The 18,936-nt window shown below is 58.1% G+C and overlaps 1 protein-coding gene across 2 annotated transcripts; it reads right to left on the reverse strand.

The window, feature by feature from the left end:
- Positions 1-252: 252 nt before the first annotated feature.
- On the reverse strand, positions 253-10,841 carry FSCN2 (fascin actin-bundling protein 2, retinal). 2 transcript variants are annotated; one of them, XM_030827477.1, is made up of 5 exons: positions 9,816-10,841; positions 3,799-3,955; positions 1,245-1,366; positions 734-973; positions 253-646 (listed from the first exon to the last, which is right to left on the reverse strand). In XM_030827477.1, the coding sequence occupies exons 1-5, from the start codon at positions 10,639-10,641 to the stop codon at positions 441-443; spliced, it is 1,551 nt and encodes a 516-aa protein (XP_030683337.1). In that variant the 5' UTR covers positions 10,642-10,841; the 3' UTR covers positions 253-440. The 2 variants fall into 2 exon arrangements, with proteins under 2 accessions (XP_030683337.1, XP_030683338.1); XM_030827478.1 differs by having other exon boundaries at positions 392-646; positions 734-901.
- Between the last annotated feature and the right edge of the window lie 8,095 nt (positions 10,842-18,936).

Consider the following 18,936-nt stretch of genomic DNA (forward strand, 5'->3'; position numbering starts at 1 on the left):
CAGGACTGGCTCTCCCCCACCCTCTGCCACTTGCCTGGCCTTGAGCAGTGCACAAGGAAGGACGAGCACTGCAGGGGCTGCCAGGGGCTAGGGAGGGTTGAGGACCTAGGTTGGGGAGTGGCGGTGTCCAGTGAGGTCATCTGTGGTCGGTGTTGATGGCCTCAACCAACCCAGGCTCAGTCCCCCAGCCCCTGTCCTCCCCACGTCCTCAAGACCTCCCCACCTCCACCGGCCTGGGTTACCCTGCCCATCCACAAGACCACCTCCCAGACAGGAGTCCTTGGGCACTGGGAAGTTCTGGGCGCTCTCTGGTTTGGGGAGAACTGTGGGCCTCCTCCACCTCTGGCTGCAGGACCCCCAAGCGGCGCCCGCCCCGGAGCCCACCCACAGCTGCGGGACAGACACGGTTTAACGCGCGACAGGCTGGTCTGGGCGCGGCCTCAGTACTCCCAAAGCGCGGTCCCGACCGGTGCGTCGGCGTCGGCCCGCAGCAGGCCCGAGGCGCCGCCGCGCAGGTACTTGCCGCTCCGGGCGCGGATGGCCAGGCGGCCGAGTTCGCGGAACTCGAAGACGAAGTCCTCGGCGCGTTCGCCGTCGCTGCACACGCTGCCGTGGCTGCCCGTGTACCAGAATCCTCCGTCGCGGCCTGGGGGAAGGGACGGCGTAGGGGGTTGCCCACCTGCCCGCTGCCACCCCCGCTCCCGCGTGCCCACCCCGCCCGCCCGCCGCGCACCTCGGATCTGGTAGGCACCGTCGCTGAAGCTCAGGTGGAAGACGTCGTAGACGGAGCGGTTGGTGTCCAGCTGGTTGGAGCCGCGGTGGTGGCAGACGAAGCCGTCCAGGCCGCGCAGCACCAGGATGGGCCGGTTGATGAGCTTGAGGGTGAACTCCTCGTCCTTGCCTGGCGGGGAAAGCGTCTGCTGCGCTGCCCCTCCCGCCACCTTCCCTGTCCAGGCCAGGCGGGGTGGGGCCCCTGGGAAACGCCACACCTGGACTTAGGGACCCAGACCTGCCATTGTCTCATGTGCGGCCTTGGCAAGGCGCCTAGGGGGTTCCCAGCAGCGGAGATAATGACACTCAGACCTGTTTCCCTTGCCAAGACGAGTTATTTTGACTAGCAAGTATGACTCCATGACAGCACCCGTTCCATGGCCTGGGCGGGGGTGGAGATGGGGTGTCTGGGCAGGTCCTTTCCCTGGGTGGAGACAGCCCCTGCCCCAGTCCCTGGCAGGCAGAGTGCTCACCCGCAAAATCGCTGATAGCCGCCAGCTGTCCATTCTTCTTCATGCACACGTAGCGCCCATTGCTGGCTTTGAGTGCTACCCGCCGGCCACGCCACTCCATCTCAAACATGGTGTTGGCGGAACTGGAGGAAGCAGCAAAAGGTCTCCTCAGGACAGCAGGAGATGGGGGTGCAGGGTCTCGCTTCCCCATCCTCCTCAGGTTCCAAAGAGTGGGACAGGAGCCTGCCCTCCACTGACACACCCACTACCATCAGGAGCTACCCCACCCCAGTGGGCTTTCCTTTCTGACTGAGCTGCTACGGCAGTCCTCATGGCCGAGGCAGTGATGGTGGTGGAAGTGATGGTGCAGGTGATGGGAATGGGGATGGGGATGGAGAGGGGGATGGTGATGGTGGAGATGGTGATGGGGATGGAGATGGGATGATGGTGGAGATGGGGATGGGGATGGGGATGGGATGATGGTGGAGATGGGGATGGTGGTGATGGAGATGGGGATGGTGGAAATGGTAATGGGGATGGTGATGGGGATGGTGATTATGGTGATTATGGTGATGGGGATGATGGGGATGGTGATGGGGATTGAGATGGGGATGGTGGTGATGAGGCTAGTGGAGATGGAGATGGGGATGGTAGAGATAGAGATGGGGATGGTGCTGATGGTGATGGAGATGGTGGAGATGGGGATGGTGGAGATGGGGATGGGGATGGGGATGGTGGAGATGGGGATGGGGATGGGGATGGTGATGGGGATGGTGGAGATGGAGATGGGGATGGGGATGGTGATGAGGATGGTGATGGAGATGGTGGAGATGGGGAGGGTGATGGGGAGGGTGGTGATGGAGATGGGGATGCTGATGCGGATGGTGGAGATGGTGATGGGGATGGTGATGATGGGGATGGTAGAGATAGAGATGGGGATGGTGATGGAGATGGGGATGGTGGAGATGGGGATGAGATGGTGGAGGTGGAGATGGAGATGGTGATGGAGATGGTGGAGATACAGATGGGGATGGTGATGGGGATGGATGATGGTGATGGGGATGGTGGAGATGGGGATGATGGGGATGGGGGTGGAGATGGTGATGGTGGAGATGGTGATGGGGATGGTGGAGATGGGGATGGTATGATGGTGGAGATGGGGATGGTATGATGGTGGAGATGGGGATGGTGGTGATGGAGATGGTAATGGGGATGGGGATGGTGAAGATGGGGATGGTGGTGGTGGGGATGGGGATGGTGGTGGGGATGGGGATGGTGGTGGGGATGGTGATGATGGTGGTGATGGTGGAGATGGAGATGGTGGTGATGGAGATGGTAGAGATGGGGATGGGGATGGTGATGGGGATGGTGATGGGGATGGTGGTGGTGGGATGGTGGAGATGGGGATGGGGATGGGATGGTGATGGTGATGATGATGGTGATTATGGTGATGGGGATGGTGTGGATGGAGATGAGGATGGTGGTGATGGGGATGGTGTGGATGGAGATGAGGATGGTGGTGATGGGGCTGGTGGAGATGGAGATGGGGATGATAGAGATGGGGATGGTGGTGATGATGGTGATGGAGATGGTGGAGATGGAGATGGGGATGGTGATGGGGACGGTGGAGATGGTGATGGTGATGGGGACGGTGGAGATGGTGATGATGGTAATGGGGATGGTAGAGATAGAGATGGTGGAGATGGGATTAAGATGGTGGAGATGGAGATGGGGATGGTGATGGAGATGGTGGTGATGGGGATGGTGGAGATACAGATGGGGATGGTGATGATGGTGATGGGGATGGTGGAGATGGGGATGGGGATGGTGGAGATGGTGATGGGGATGGTGATGGTGGAGATAGAGATGGGGATGGTGATGGGGATGGTGAAGATGGAGATAGGGATGGGGATGGTGATGGTGGAGATGGAGATGGGGATGGTGGGGATGGAGATGGGGAAGATGGGCCCTGAGCCCCAGCCCCATGGGTCATGGGTATGGTGATGGGGATAGTGGTGATGGGAATTGAGATGGGATGGTGGGGATGGGGATGATGGGGATAGTGGTCATGGGGATGGGGCCGGTGGAGGTGGGGGTTGTGGGGATGGAGATGGGGATGGTGGGGATGGTGATGATGGGGATGGTGGAGATGGTGATGGAGATGGTGGAGATGGTGATGGGGATGGTGATGGTGGAGATAGAGATGGGGATGGTGATGGGGATGGTGAAGATGGAGATGGAGATGGGGATGGTGGGGATGGAGATGGGGATGATGGGCCCTGAGCCCCAGCCCCATGGGTCATGGGTATGGTGATGGGGATAGTGGTGGTGGGAATTGAGATGGGATGGTGGGGATGGGGATGATGGGGATAGTGGTCATGGGGATGGGGCCAGTGGAGGTGGAGGTTGTGGGGATGGAGATGGGGATGGTGGGGATGGTGATGATGGGGATGGTGGTGGGGATGGTGGGGATGGTGATGATGGGGATGGTGGTCATGGGGATGGTGATGGGGATGGTGGGGATGGTGATGGTGGTAATGGGGATGATGGAAGAGGGAGGGATGTGTGCACTCACACTTGTGTGGCTGTGGCCTGAATGCCCCCATGGGTGACCAGGGTCCAGTAGCCCCCAGTGCTGGAATAGAAGGTGCACTTCTTTGTCTCCTGGTCAATTTGCATCAGGAAGGTCTCATGGTCTAGTTCATCATCCTGATTGGCTGACACGTTGACCCCTGGAGGGAAGAGATGGGGAAGCCCCTCACGCCTCTCCTGGGTAGGGAGAAGGGGAGGGGGTATACTTTTGGGGGCACCCCTGAAGCCAGAGGGGGGGTCTCATCTAGAACCCTCTTGACTTGAAAAGATTTGGAAGGCACCTCTCAGAAAGCCTGGGAACCCCGCCCCAGGGCCATATGTGACATCTGTGGACCCTGCACACTGTCCCCAAGGGAGCCATGACCTCCCTCCACACCCCCAGGAGCCAGGCCCTTCTGCTTGGCACAGCCCCCACTCTCTGCTAATCAGTAATCAGCAGGTAATCTCCTTGCCCTGCTCTCTTGACCCAGGGCTTACACCAGCCTCTATTTATAACTCACCCTAAGCTGCTGGATGGGCACAGGCAGGACCTAATGAAGCGGATGGTGGTGGGAATGGGGATGGTGATGGGGCACCCCTGGGCACCAGCCAGGGGCTGGTCCCTGTCACCTCTGCAGCTTCCCCCAACCATCTGTGCTTGGTCTCCCAGGACCCCTGGGGGAGGACAAGACTGCCCTGGGCTCCATCTGGGGTTCCTGCGAGGGGATGGAGGGGGACCCATGCCCAGCATGGGGACAGCAGGCACCACAGCCTCCCCAGGATCTTCTGTGAACTGAGTCCTTGGCTCCTCCCACAAACCACTTCCCTGTTTGCATGGCAACCAGCCACTGGGAGTGGTGTGTCAGATTGCAGAGCCCCCCACGAGGCCCAGAGACTCTGGTGGCCTGTCCAGCTGGGAACCGGAAGGGAGTGGTGGGCAGAGCCCCACAGGGCCTGAGGGTGGGGCCAGATCCCATCCCACGCTGTCCCCAGGGGAGAGGGCGCCAGGCTGTGACCATGCCAGAGAGCTTGGGACCTGTTGCCTTCTGCCAGCCCCAAAGCTGCCCCTCACGCCCCAGGCTGGGGTTTCCCTCACACTCATCACTGATCAGATGCAGAGGAGCTCCCAGCATGTCCCCTGCACTGTGGCTGAGTACTCGTGCCAGCATCCCCACTGCCACCCGCTCTAGATCCTGGCAAATACTGAGCTAAAAGCAGCTGCCTGGGCCCAGTGGAGGGCAACACTGACATGGTGCCCGGGGGCAGCAGGAGCCCTCAGGAGGAGAGGCCCGTGAGAGGTGTGGGAACACCGTCCCGGCGGGCACTGAAGGAAGCCACAGCATCGCAGGGCTCCCCCCGCCACTGCACCTCCCAGGCCAGCACTTTGGTGTCCCCAGTGTTGCCCCCACACCTCCTTCAGACAGGATGCTGTCTGGGGCTACCTCATTCAGCCATCTGCTTCCAGGGACATGGCCTCAAAATAGGAGAGGTGTGGAGTCCGCACTGGTCTGTGCAACACTGGTTTTACCCTCCTCCAGAGGAGCTAGTTGAGCAGTTGGGGGACTCAGTTCTGGCCAATGAGCATGAAGAAGTGTCTGCTAGGACTCAGGGGAGAAGTTTTCTTACTCCTGAGAAGACACAAGCAGAGCTAGTGCTTCTTTTTCCTCTGGACTTTGTCCTGCCTGGATGTGAGGCCTGGAATACCAGCAGCAACATTAGGACCATGAGGGCATCAGGCTGAGGTCTGAGGTCAGAGCTGACCCAGGAGAGTGGTTCGGTGAGGAGGTAAGAATGGAGGACTCTGGGGAAGCTGCTGAGCGGGTGATAGTGGCTGCCTGGGAACCCACCATGCCCAGGGCTCTGGACTCCCGTTTCAGGAGATGACCAGTGTCACTGCTTGAGCCAGCCTGTGGCCAGTTTTCTGTTACTGACAGCATCAGACACTGCCTGCCATGCTGTCTGTTGGCAGAAATGAGCAGGCTCTGGCCAATGGGGGGGATACATGCAAGCCTGGGTGCTCACTCCCCTCTCAGGGGAAAGAAAGGGTTAGGGGCCGCCCAGCCAGGGCGATGCCTCGATGAAGGGCCTGCCATTTGGCCACTTCACAGAGGCCAGGCAGGGGTGATGCTATGGTACCACCCATGTTGCAGCTGCCTTGGAAGCTGTGGGGTTCCATGCCCCAGGACTCAGATGCCATATCCTGCTCCCTACAGTACTGGCCGCCAATCCAGAGCCTGAAACACCTGGTGGCTGGGTCCTTACCCTCAGCCTGTTGAAGGCAGGGAGGCGAGTGGCTGCTGCTTCCTGCTTCTAAAGTGGGAGATGGGAGCTGGTCTTGAGTAGGAGATTCTCCTCTCAAAGGGATGATAGGGTCAGATGCAGGGTGGTTGAGGATCAAGAGACTGAAAAATGGTCCATACAGTCCCCATCCCTCCACTGCTCTTACTATCAGCACCCCTCCATCACCACCATCATCATCATCATCACCACCGTCAACATCATCATCATCACCACCACCATCACCACCACCATCACTATTACCACCACCACTATCGTCGCCATCACCATCACCATCGTCATCACCATCACCACCATCACCACCACCACCATCATCACCACCACCATCACTATTACCACCACCATCGTCGCCATCACATCACCATCGTCATCACCATCACCACCATCACCACCACCACCACCATCACCATTATCACCATCATCACCACCACTATCACCACCACCATCATCGCCATCACCATCACCATCATCACCATCACCATCATCACCATCACCACCACCATCACCACCATCATCACTATTACCACCACCACTATCATCGCCATCACCATCATCACCACCACCACCACCATCACCATCATCACCATCTCCATCATCATCACCACCATCACTATCATCACCATCACCATCATTATCACCATCACCATCACCACCATCATTATCACCACCATCATCACCATCACCACCACCATCACCATTATCACCACCATCATCACCATCACCACCAGCACCACCATCACTATCACTACCACCATCACTATCATCGCCATCACCATCATCACCATCACCATCACCACCACCACCATCACCACCACCACCATCTCCATCATCACTATCACCACCACCATCATCATCACCACCATAACCATCACCATCACCACCACCATCATCACCATCACCACCACCACCATCTTCATCATCACTATCACCACCACCACTATCATCGCCATCACCATCATCATCACCATCACCACCACCACCACCATCACTATCACAACCACCATCACTATCATCACCATCACCATCATCATCACCATCATCACCATTATCACCACCATCATCATCACCACCACCATCACCATTATCACCACCATCACCATCATCACTATCACCACCACCATCACTATCATCACCATCACCACCATCATCACCATCACCATCACCACCATCACCATCATCACCACCACCACCATCATCACCATCACCATCACCATCATCACCATCACCACCATCACTATCATCACCATCACCATCACCACCATCACTATCATCGCCATCACCATCATCACCATCACCATCATTATCACCACCATCATCACCATCACCACCACCATCACCACCATCACTATCATCACCACCACCATCACCATCATCATCACCATCATCACCACCACCATCATCACCATCACCATCACCACCACCACCACCACCACCATTACCACCATCACTATCACCACCACCATCACTATCATCACCATCATCACCACCACCATCATCATCACCATCACCACCACCATCACCATTATCACCACCAGCACCACCACCATCACCATTATCACCACCATCATCACCACCACCATCATCACTATCACCACCACCATCACTATCATCACCATCACCATCACCACCATCATCACCATCACCATCATCACCATCACAGGCATCACCATCACCATCATCACCATCACCACCACCACCATCACCATCATCACTATCATCACCACCATCACTATCATCATCATCACCATCACCATCATCACCATCATCATCACCATCATCACCATCACCATCATCACCATCGTTGTTGCCGCTGCCACCACACTGTCGTCACCACACTGTCATCACCGCCCTCACCTCCATGCCACCATCCACATCACACCACCAATGCCATGGCCACGGCCATGACTGCCACTTTGAGTCTGCTTCCCAAGCTGTCCATATACAAATGCCTAAAGGTCCAGTGTCTTTGGCTCCCACAGAGGAAGCATTCTCACTGCCACTGTCCCATTTACCCCCTTTAACCACCTAAGGATTGACACACACCCGGGCCTGGGCCCAGGCCAGCAGGCATTGCAGCTGGACTGTGGGCTGTGATGGGAAGGAAGGGCCATGGCCGTGCATCCACAATTGAACCCTCACTCATGGGACCCTGTCACTGCTGCGACAGGCCCGAGGACGCTGACTGCAGGACCCCATAGCCATGGCTGGGCTCCCCTCTTGGTGCGCAGGGTGGGGCCTCTGCCATCTGGCCGCAGAGTATCAGTGTGCCCAGGGGGCCTGGACATCCGTCAGGGTGGGGGCTTGGTGGGCACCTGGGAGCTGCCAGGAGATAGGGGAGCTCTCCTTGCCCAGCTGATGCTGGTCTGGAAGGACCTGAGTTAGGAGGAAGAGTTCCATGCATCCGGCTCTCCCCACCTCGCCTTTTCAGACCACCTCAGAGCCACCCTGGGGTGCATGGAGCCAGGAGCCCAGGTGGGTAGTGACTGCTCGGGCCAGGGCGTTTCCCTCAGAGCTCAGCTTGTGGGGAAGGAGGAACTGCTGGGGTTCACCCATAGGCGGTGGAGGGAGTCACGCAGGGAGGCAACTGGTGACCTGGGAACTGGGGAGAGCTAGGCCATGCCCCACTGGGACAGGGAGGTGCCTCCCCACCAGGAGCCCAGGCCTCGGGTGAGGCCGCCTGCCCACCGTGTCCTCCAGCACTGGAGCTGACCTTAAGCCCCCCACTTCTGAGGACATGAGCCTCCATTGGTCAGGCATGTGGCGGTGCTACCCCCGGCTCCGTGCCCTGCCCTGGGCCCCTCCCCAATTCTCTTTAAAGTCCAGAAAATGCAGCCAGGCGCGGTGGCTCACGCCTGTAATCCCATCACTTTGGGAGGCAGAGGCGGACGGATCACAAGGTCAGGAGATAGAGACCATCCTGGCTAACACGGTGAAACCCTGTCTCTACTAAAAAATACAAAAAATTAGCCAGGCGTGGGCTGGGCGCGGTGGCTAATGCCTGTAATCCCAGCACTTTGGGAGGCCGAGGCGGGCAGATCACGAGGTCAGGAGATCAAGACCATCCTGGCTAACATGGTGAAATGCTGTCTCTACTAAAAATACAAAAAATTAGCCGGGTGCGGTGGCGGGCGCCTGTAGTCCCAGCTACTCGGGAGACTGAGGCAGGAAAATGGCGTGAACCTGGGAGGCGGAGATTGCAGTGAGCCAAGATCACGCCACTGCGCTCCAGCCTGGGCGACAGAGCGAGACTCTGTCTCAAAAAATAAATAAATAAATAAAGTCCGGAAAACAGGGTGGAAGAAAAGAATGGGAGATATGGGCCCCCCACAGCCTCCTGCCCACATGCCCCTCATGGCGCCAGGCCAGGCTGTGGGCCTCCTGCCCCTGCTGGGCACTGCTTATCGCCTGGCCCACACCTCTCCAGTAACAGACTCCGCAGCTGCCTAGGGCTTGGCTGAGACATTCTCCAGCTATGCTGAGAAAGGCCAGGAACTCTTGCCTCTGACCCTGAAGCCACCACCCCTCAGTGGGGGTCCCCTGGGCATGGTCCGAGGCCCATCCACCTGCATTTTGGCCACACATGTCCTACATGGATCCCCAGCCCAGGACAGACATGTGAACACACAGACACGATACCACTCCCCGTGAGACCTCCACAGCCTCCTCTCTGAAGCAGGGGGTTCCCAGCAACCCTCAGCAGGTCACCACCTGTGCCCTCCTTACCTTGCCGCACAGAGACATAGCGGTGGTTGGCGGCCACCAGCACCACCTGTGGGTGACTCTCCTCCAGGTCAAAGAGCTCATCTTTGCCAGGTCGCGTGTTCCGGCCGGCCTTGAGGGTGCCAGCAGGCCCCACGGGTGCCAGGTAGCGGCCGTCGCAGTCCTTGAAGGCCAGCTTGCCCGCCTTGAACTCCAGCGTGTAGCAGGCATGGGGCTCAGGCTCCCAGACCAGGCGGCCGTCGCTGCGCAGGTAGCGGCTGTCACAGGACTTGAGGCAGTACCGTCGGCTACGGAAGATGAGGGTGAGGAGGGCGTCCACGCCCCAGGGCTTGTCACCGTCTGCAGCCATCTCATCCTCCCGCGGGCACAGGTGCACGTAGCGCCGCCGGCTCACACTCAGCAGGTGGGCCTGCGGGTGGATGGCCAGGTGCACGGTCCACAGCTCGGCCGGGGAAACGGCTGTGGCAAAGCAGGACAGCTGGTCCTCGGTGCCTCCGAAGAAGCGGCCGTGCGGCTCTGACTGCAGCACCCAGCGCCCATCTGGCTGCGGCAGGACCAGGAAGCGGCAGTCACGGCCCGGCTGCTCTGCCTCACAGGCCACGCGCCCATCCTCTTCTGCCGACAGGTAGCGGCCCAGGTGGCTGCTGCGGAGCAGCACGGCCGTGCCTTGTCCTGGGTCGGGTTCCAGCACCCAGGTCTGCTTCCGCTTGAGGCTGGGTGCCGAGGCATTGACCTTGAAGCCGAAGCTCTCGGCTGTCAGGTAGCGGCCAGTGTCGTTGACGAGGCCAAACTGGATCTTCAGCACCTGGTGCAGGCCGTTCGTCGGCATCTTCAGGCTGGCTGGGTCCCCGGAGGGGCCTGGGACGCTCCCTCTGAGTGCTCACGGCCCCCGCGGTCCCCGAGAAGCCTGGGTCGGCTCGGCTGGCCCACGGCCCCCAGACCCAGCCGGCGTCATGAACCCCCTGCCTGCTCTGACCCGCCTCTGACCTGCGGCAGCAGCCTGGGCAGCTCTTAGAGGGCCCGCGGGCAGCAGAGGGCGGGCAGGGAGGGCGGATCAGAGACGTGCGGCTTAGGAGCGGCACCTTTCATTACCCTCGGCTTGGATTTCAGCCTCTCCCGGATTGAACAGAGTCCAGAGCCTGAGAGCCTGAGGGCCTACAGGGCTGAAGGGCAGGGTCGACTCCCCTTTCCTCGTAGTGTGGGCCCAGCGCCCCTCTTCATGGCCCTGCACCTTTTGGCCTCTCTCGTTCCTGCCCACCTCCTCCAACCCCGTGTGGGCTCCCAGCCCGGCCCAGCCCTTCCGGATGTAGAAGCTGCCCAGTAGAATGCTCACGGCTCGGCCGCAACCTGATCGCTGCCCGTACCCTCGGTGGCCGCCAGGCCCTCAGCCGGATCCAGTTACTGCTTCTCTGATTCCTGCTGCCAGAAGCACAGCAAGGACCCCACCCACAACCTGCAGCCCAGGTTGCCTCCACCCCAGACTGGCCTCTGGCCATGCCGCTCAGGCCCCAGAATGACACACTGGACTGCTGCCCACCCTGGAGGGTGGAACACAGTGACAGTGCAGCCCTGCAGGCAGGGGGCAGGATCAGAGGCCCCAGCGCACTCCTGTGCACTCTGAGCAAGTTGCTGGGCCCTGAGGCTGCCCCTTCCCCCTGCTGTGAGCTGGAGTGAAGCCAGCCTCACTTCACTTTGGAGTCTTTATGGATGTGGATCCAGGAGGCTGGTGGGACGATGTCCACCCCATGCTCCCAGTGGTGGTCCTTGGAATCTGGGAGAGGATGAAGGCCAGCAGGCTGGGAGAGACTGGAAGTGGTCACACCTGTCCCCAGCACCTCCTCGCTCTGGGCCACCTGGCTATACCCCTTCCCCAGAGCCTGAGGGGCACTGGGCCCTGCTCACTGTGCCTGGCTCCTGCACCTGCCTCAGGGGCTCACAGCCAAGTAGTGAAACCAGAGCTGCCCACCCTGGGCCAGGGCCAGCCCGGTGTCCTCTTCCTCATAATAGCGTGTGACCCTCCCATCTCCCTGGGGACTGGGAACAGGGGCCACAGGGCACTTCCAGTCATGGCCTGGAGTCACTCCCCTGTCCTCCTGGGCCCCCAATCTCCTGAGTGGCCATCATGGGGGTCCCCATATTGCAGGAGTCTAGCCAAAAGCAAGGGGCCTGGGCTGGGCACCTGTGGGCTCCAGAGGTGGGCAGGGCCGTGGTGGCAGAGTGTGCACAGACTCGGGGCTCTTCCTCTGTCCTCTAAGCCCTGGACAGCAACCGTGCCAGGCACCTGCAAACACAGGGGAGGAAAAAGAGGAGACCTCTCCCCACTGTCCCCACACTCAGGGGCCAGGGTGGGGGCAGACAGACTCCCACATGCAAATACCCCCTGCACGGTGTATGCCACGACGCCAGGGCCTGTTCTCGCCTCTCCCTGTGTGTTGGCCTCATCCGCCTCTGTGATTCACACGCATTTATGAGGCACCAACTGTGTGCAAAACCAGGTCATGTGCCAGGCACCATCCTAGGGAGACAGTCTGGGGTTTCACCCCCTCCCCAGAGACGATGCCCACACACACTCTCCCACAGTTTCCAGGGAACTGAGGACCCAGGCCTAGCATTGATGCCAGGGAAGCGTCCCTGGTTTAGGGGCACAAGCTGGGGTGCTGCCTGCACCTCAATTTCCCATTGGATCTTGTTTTTAAAAAAACTTTTTTTTGAAACACGGTCTCGCTCTTTGCCCAAACTGGAGTCCAGTGGCGCAATCTTGGCTCACTGCAGCCTTAGAGCTCAAGCAGTCCTCCTGCCTCAGCCTCCCAAGTAGCTGGGATTACAGGCACTTGCTACCATGCCCGGCTAATGTTTATATTTTTAGTAGAGATGGGGTTTCGCCATGTTGCCCAGGCTGGTCTCGAACTCCTGACCTCAAGTGATCTGCCTGCCACAGCCTCTGAAAGTGTTGGGATTACAGGCATAGCCACTGTGCCCAGCCTCCCACTGGATTTTGAGGGCACAGCTCAGTTGGTCTGTGAGCGGTGGGGGAAGCCAGAGGGGCAGCTGTGCCCATGGTCCCCCCACCCCAGGCACAGACACTGGCTTCACCTCCACACCCCAACGCCCAGCCAGGCTGTGAAGGAGCCCAGGCAGCCTGCCCCTGTGATTGGCATGACGGCCTCATTAGCACTGTCTGGGCTGGCAGGGTGCTTAGGCATCAGGTGCCCAGCGGGAGGAAGCCTGGCCGCCAGGCGCTAAGTGGGCCTGGCTCTGGGCAGCCTCTTGGTGGCAGAGCCAGAAATGATGGCGGCTCCTCAGTTCTGGGGCCCCACAGCTCCACGTTGGGTGGGGCTGCCTGGCACTGACCCAGGTGTGTGAGCTAAGGGGGACTCTCGGGCCCCAGGGGAGGGTGACTGAAGGGTAGGCGCCTGGGCCAGGCTTCCTTGGAGGGAGGCCATTCACAGGGATTCCAGCCCCTCCTGCCTCCACCTCAGGACCCCAGGCTCTTGCCCAGCCACCTGCTAGGATCGTTTCCTCTGGATCCCCAGCAAGGTTTCTGGCACACAGCAGGTACTTAATAAGTGCCTGAAATTGTTAGATTGTCGGCAGTCTGGCTCTTTATTATTATTATTATTAATTTTTTTAAGACGGAGTCTCACATTGTCACCCAGGCTGGAGTGCAATGGCACAATCTTGGCTCACTGCAACCTCTGCCTCCCGGATTCATGGGATTCTCCTGCCTCGGCCTCCCGAGTTGCTGGTATTACAAGTGCCTGCCACCATACCCAGCTAATTTTTTGTATTTTTTAGTAGAGACGGGGTTTCATTATGTTGGCCAGACTGGTCTCGAACTCCTGACCTCGTGATCTGGCCTCTTCAGCCTCTCAAAGTGCTGGGATTACAGCCGTGAACCACCGGGCACAGCCTTTTTTTTTTTGAGACAGAGTCTTGCTCTGTCGCCCAGGCTGGAGTGCAGTGGCACTATCTCGGCTCACTGCAACCTCTGCCTCCCGGGTTCAGGCGATTCTCCTGCCTCAGCCTCCCAAGTAGCTGGGACTACAGGTGTGTGCCACCATGCCTGGCTAATTTTTGTATTTTTAGTAGAGATGGGGTTTCACCATGTTGGCTAGGCTGGTCTCAAACACCTGACCTCAGGTGATCCACCTGCCTCGGCCTCCGAAAATGCTGGGATTACAGGCGTGAGACACCGTGCCTGGCCATCTGGTTCTTTTTTATTTATTTTAGAGACAGGGTTTTGTTCTGTCACCCAGGCTGGAGTGCAGTGGTGCTATCTTGGCCAACAGCAGCTGCAACCTCCTGGGCTCAGGCGATCCTCCCACCTTGGCCTCCTGAGCAGCTGGGACCCCAGCACAGGGCCAGGTTCTTGTGTGATGGGCTGAGCCTCTGCCCATGGGTGCAGCGTTGTGCATGTGTGTGAGTGTGGTGTGTGTGTGTGAAGGTGCTCATGGATGAGAGTGGGCAAAGGTTGCCAGAAAGGTTGCCTGCTGGGCCAACTCTGGACCCTGGTAATGTCATCCTGGATCCCAGCCTGAGAGCCTATTCAGGGCTGCCCAGCAGGGAGCCCAGGTTGTACACTGCCCAAGGGAGGCTGTTTCCAGGGTCCCACTCATATTCCAGACATACACAACTAACAAGAGCATGTGGTGGGCTGGGGCACTCTAGCCCCCTGCAGTGTTCTCAGGCAACAGGGAGCACCCCTCCCACTGACCCCCACCAGACCCTGTGGCCACACCTCCGGAGGTGCCACGCAACCACTCACATGGTGTACACACACGCCTGCCACCCTGACCTGTGCAGGCTACACTGTGGGGACATTCAAAGCCGCTGCCACTCTGAGAGCTCCATGCCCCACCCTCAGCCACCTCTGAGGCTGGCGGAAGCCCCTGCCCGGTGCGTGCCTGAGGCCCAAGCTGAGGTCTGCACCTGGGAGGGGTGCCTTGTCCTGGTGGGCACTGAGAGGCTGTTCGGGGTGGCAGTACCCCCAGCCCCCTGGTCCAGGGAGCAGCCAGCTGTGACAGACTTCCTGGCCTCACCTGAGCCCAGAGGGCAAGGAATGCCTCCACCATCAGAATCCCCCGGCAGCCTCCGCTGAGGCCTGAGCCTCAGCCTCTATCCCTCTCAGTGCAGGGCCAGCGGGGCAGGACCAGGAAGCCATGCGCCCCCACTAGCCCCTGGTGTCCACCCTCAGGTTTCCTGAGAGCCCTCAGGAAATCGTTCCCTTTCTGAGGTGCTGGTGGACGGGCTGTCCTGGTGCTCCAGGGTCCCCCTTCCCCTCCCCCTCACTCAGTTGGCCCCTCTGGTGCTATAAGGGGAAGGACCCCAGGCCCCCCAGGCCTAGACCCCTGACCCTGGATGCTTGAGCCCAGCCTGGGCTCCTGCTGGCACGCCGTCTGCTGCCATGGCAACTGGCACGTGTTCCAGGCTGGATGCCCTGCAACACTGATCCTGGTGGTGTGAGCTGGCACAGGCCTGCGTGTGTGCAGCTGGGGGAGAGGTGGCTCCTCGCTCCTGGCCTGGAGCCCTGGAAACTGGGAAATGGAGCCCTGGGGCCACCCCGAGGCTGAGGACCACGCCTTTCACAGGCCAGCAGCGCCTGCAGCCCTCCCTGTAGGCATCGGAGGAGCCCCCGCCTCAGTGCCAGGCCCTGACTGCTGCCACTCCTGTTGGCATCCCTGTGATTCCCAGGTACTCCACCCTTCCCCCGTCCCCGTGCCAAGCCTCTGCCCAGGCTCTGTTGTCCCCTTGGCCCTGTGGCCAGGTGAGGGCCACCCTGCTGGGCACACTGGGCTTTGATGTCCTCACTCCTGGCCCAGCACCTGCTCCCAAGGGCCCAGCCCCTGGTGGTGTTCCTGAGCACAGACCTGCAGCCCAGCGACCTCATGATTTTTTCATGGCTGAGCTATCGGCTCCGCTGCAGTTCCACTTACACGGGCGAGGGGGCCGCACTTCTCTTTCTCTGGCCTGGGTTGGTTTACTGAGGCCGGGTTTAGGGTGACAGGCTCCATCGGCAAGGCAGGGGGCAGGGCAGGGTTGGAATGAAGAGCTTGGGGAGGGGCTCTCCAGCGTGGCTGCATCCCCCTCCCCTCCCTGCCCCTCCCCGCAGGCAGCTTCCCGAACTGCAGTTGGGGTTCACGGCTGGCTGCTCCGGACCCTCCCCTTGGAACTCTCAGGGCAGACAGCCCACACACTCTACTGGCTTTTGTCATCTGTGAAACCATAAGGCGCTGGTGGGGGGCTGTGCCTGGAAGGGGAGGGGAGGAAGAGCACCCGGCAGAGGGCTCTAGGCTTTGCCAGAAAACTCTGGACCGCAGCAAGGACAAAAGCCCCCAAAGGGACCCCGAGGGCAGAAGCAAAGGTGTCTCGACAAGCCCAGATGCCTCACAACCACTGGGGTGATGGAGCCTCTGACCCCTGAGTCCCAGGACCTTTGCACATGCGGGGGGCGGGGGGGGGGCAGGAGGAGAGTGTTCATGAAAACCCCATGAGCCCCTGGCTGCTTGGGGCTTAGAGTGACGAACAGATCAACTTTCAGAAAAGAGATGGCTGTCTACAGCCCAGCTGGACTTACACACGGGTGCACACCACAGACATGGACACCTGGCGTGGACAAGCCCACAGCTCTGCAGGTGGCAGCCTCTGCCCAGCCCCGTCCACCTGCATCTACACACACACACACAGGCGTGCATACGCCCTGCCCATGTGTAATGCCACGTCCACCTGCAAGTTCAGTCGTGCAAGAACCAACCATCACAGGCACTCAGGGGGTACCTATGGTGTGCCAGGAACCGTGCTGGGGAAAGGAAAGGAATTAACTCTACCCCTGACTTCTGGGACAAAACAGAAACACACCATTTATCACTCTACAGTGAGAAGGGCTCTGCACATGGTCACCATCATGGTGTCACCCAGCTCCCTTGGGGACAATGCCACACCACTCAGCTCCATGCATTCAAGTCGGTCTGCTTTCTAAAAAAGTCTCATTGCCTATAGTTAATGAAATGGTGCAGAGAACAAGAGAGGCCTTGGGAATTAAAAGTATGATAGTTTGGCTGGGCACAGTGGCTCACGCCTGTCATCCAAGCACTTTTGGAGGCCGAGACAGGTGGATCACAAGGTCAGGAGTTCGAGACCAGCCTGACCAACATGGTGAAACCCCATTTCTACTAAAAATACAACAATTAGCTGGGTGTGGTGGTCCATGCCTGTAATCCCAGCTACTCAGGAGGCTGAGGCAGGAGAATTGCTTGAACACAGGAGACGGAGGTTGCAGTGAGCCAAGATCGTGCCACTGCACTCCAGCCTGGGCAACAGAGTGCAGAGTGAGACTCCATTTCAAAAAAAAAAAAAAGAGTTTACGACAACAAAATGTTATACGTGATTTTGGATTAGATGAGGAGAACACATTATGGAAGACATTTCTGGGACAAGCGTCATTACCAAAGTTGTATGATCCACGCCATCATCGACTGTCAATTGGATAAACAGTGTGATACTGATGTTGCCTGACTTTGATCACTGTTCCGTGGTTATAGAAGAAAACATCCTTGTTCTTAGGAAACACACACTAAAACAGTAAGGGCAAAGTGCCTGAAACCTGCTTCCAAAGGGCTCAGAAATAGAGAGAAGGAGAATGATAAGCAAATGTGTCAAGATGTTTAAAACTAGGTAAGTTTGAAATTTCAAAACAAAAGCTGGGTGTGGTGGCTCATACTTGTAATCCCAGCATTTTGGGAGGCCAAGGCGGGTGGACTGCTTGAGCCCAGGAGTTCGAGACCAGCTTGGGTAACATGGCAAAACCCTATTTCTACTACAAACATTAGCCGGGCATGGTGGCATACACCTGTAGTCCTGGCTGCTGGGGGATGGAGAGGGCTGAGGTGGGAAGTTCGCTTGAGCCTGGGAGGTCGAGGTTACAGTGAACCGAGATGGCACCAATGCACTCTAGCCTGGATGACAGAGTAAGACCTTGTCTCAAGAAAAAAAAAAAAAAAAAAAAGCCGGGCGTGGCTCATATCTGTAATCCCAGGACTCTGGGAGGCCAAGGTGGGTGGATCACCTGAGGTTGGGAGTTTGAGACCAGCCTGACCAACATGGAGAAACCCCATCTCTACTAAAAATACAAAAATTAGCCAGGTGTGGTGGCACATGCCCGTAATCCCAGCTACTAGGGAGGCTGAGGCAGGAGAATCGCTTGAACCTGGGAGGCGGAGGTTGTGGTGAGCCAAGATCACGCCATTGCACTCCAGCCTGGGCAACAAGAGCGAAACTCTGTCTCAAAAAAAAAAAAAAAAAAAAAAAATTTCAAAACCAAAAGGTTAAAAACTATAATAAATAAAATGAAAAGTTCCACTGAAGGGTTAGAAGTCAAGGAAATATCCCAGAAAGTTTAAAAAAAAAGAAGAAAAAAACTAGAATATTAGAGAATAAATCCAGAAGGTATAATGCCCAATTAACAGAAATCCCAAAACAGAAGAACAGAAAAGAAAGAAATTGTAAAAGAAATAATACAAGCAAATTAGCAAGAACAGGGACTAGGAAGTAGCCAAGATAATGAATGCAAAAGCATCACCAGGGACATTAAGCAATTTTAGATCAGCAAGAAAAAGCCTGAAGGCTCTTAAAGAAACACAACACCTGGACTCTGGATCAGGAATCCAGTGACATTCATTTTTCATTAGCAGCAGTGCCAGCAAGAGACAGGGACTAAGCCTTCAAAATCCCAGGCCAGTTCTCAACTTGAAATTCCATCTCTCACCAAACTGCCAGTTCCAGGGGTGTGAGCTCAAGGCACTTGCCAATACGCAAACTCAACACTGACTCAGGGGCTCACCTTCCCAGCTTGGTGACGCCCCCAAAGGATGCCTTGTCCTAAGGACTGGAGGAAATGGGGCCTGCCAAGGTGCTGGGCACAGTTAACCTTCAAGAGAGCCCAAGGGGTGTGTGGGTGGGGGCCAGGCAAAGGGGGCTCTCCAGGGCGATTCCCTCCCACAGACCGAGTGGACACATGGGTTGGGCCAACCACTGTCCTTCCCTGGTCATGATGTGACCCCAGCTCGGGCCTCTCCACCTTCAGGGTCACCTCCTGAGTCCGTTCTCCCACGGCCCCAGGAGGAAGTGT

Source organism: Nomascus leucogenys, chromosome 14 (assembly GCF_006542625.1).
Source record: "Nomascus leucogenys isolate Asia chromosome 14, Asia_NLE_v1, whole genome shotgun sequence".
NCBI lineage: Eukaryota > Metazoa > Chordata > Mammalia > Primates > Hylobatidae > Nomascus > Nomascus leucogenys.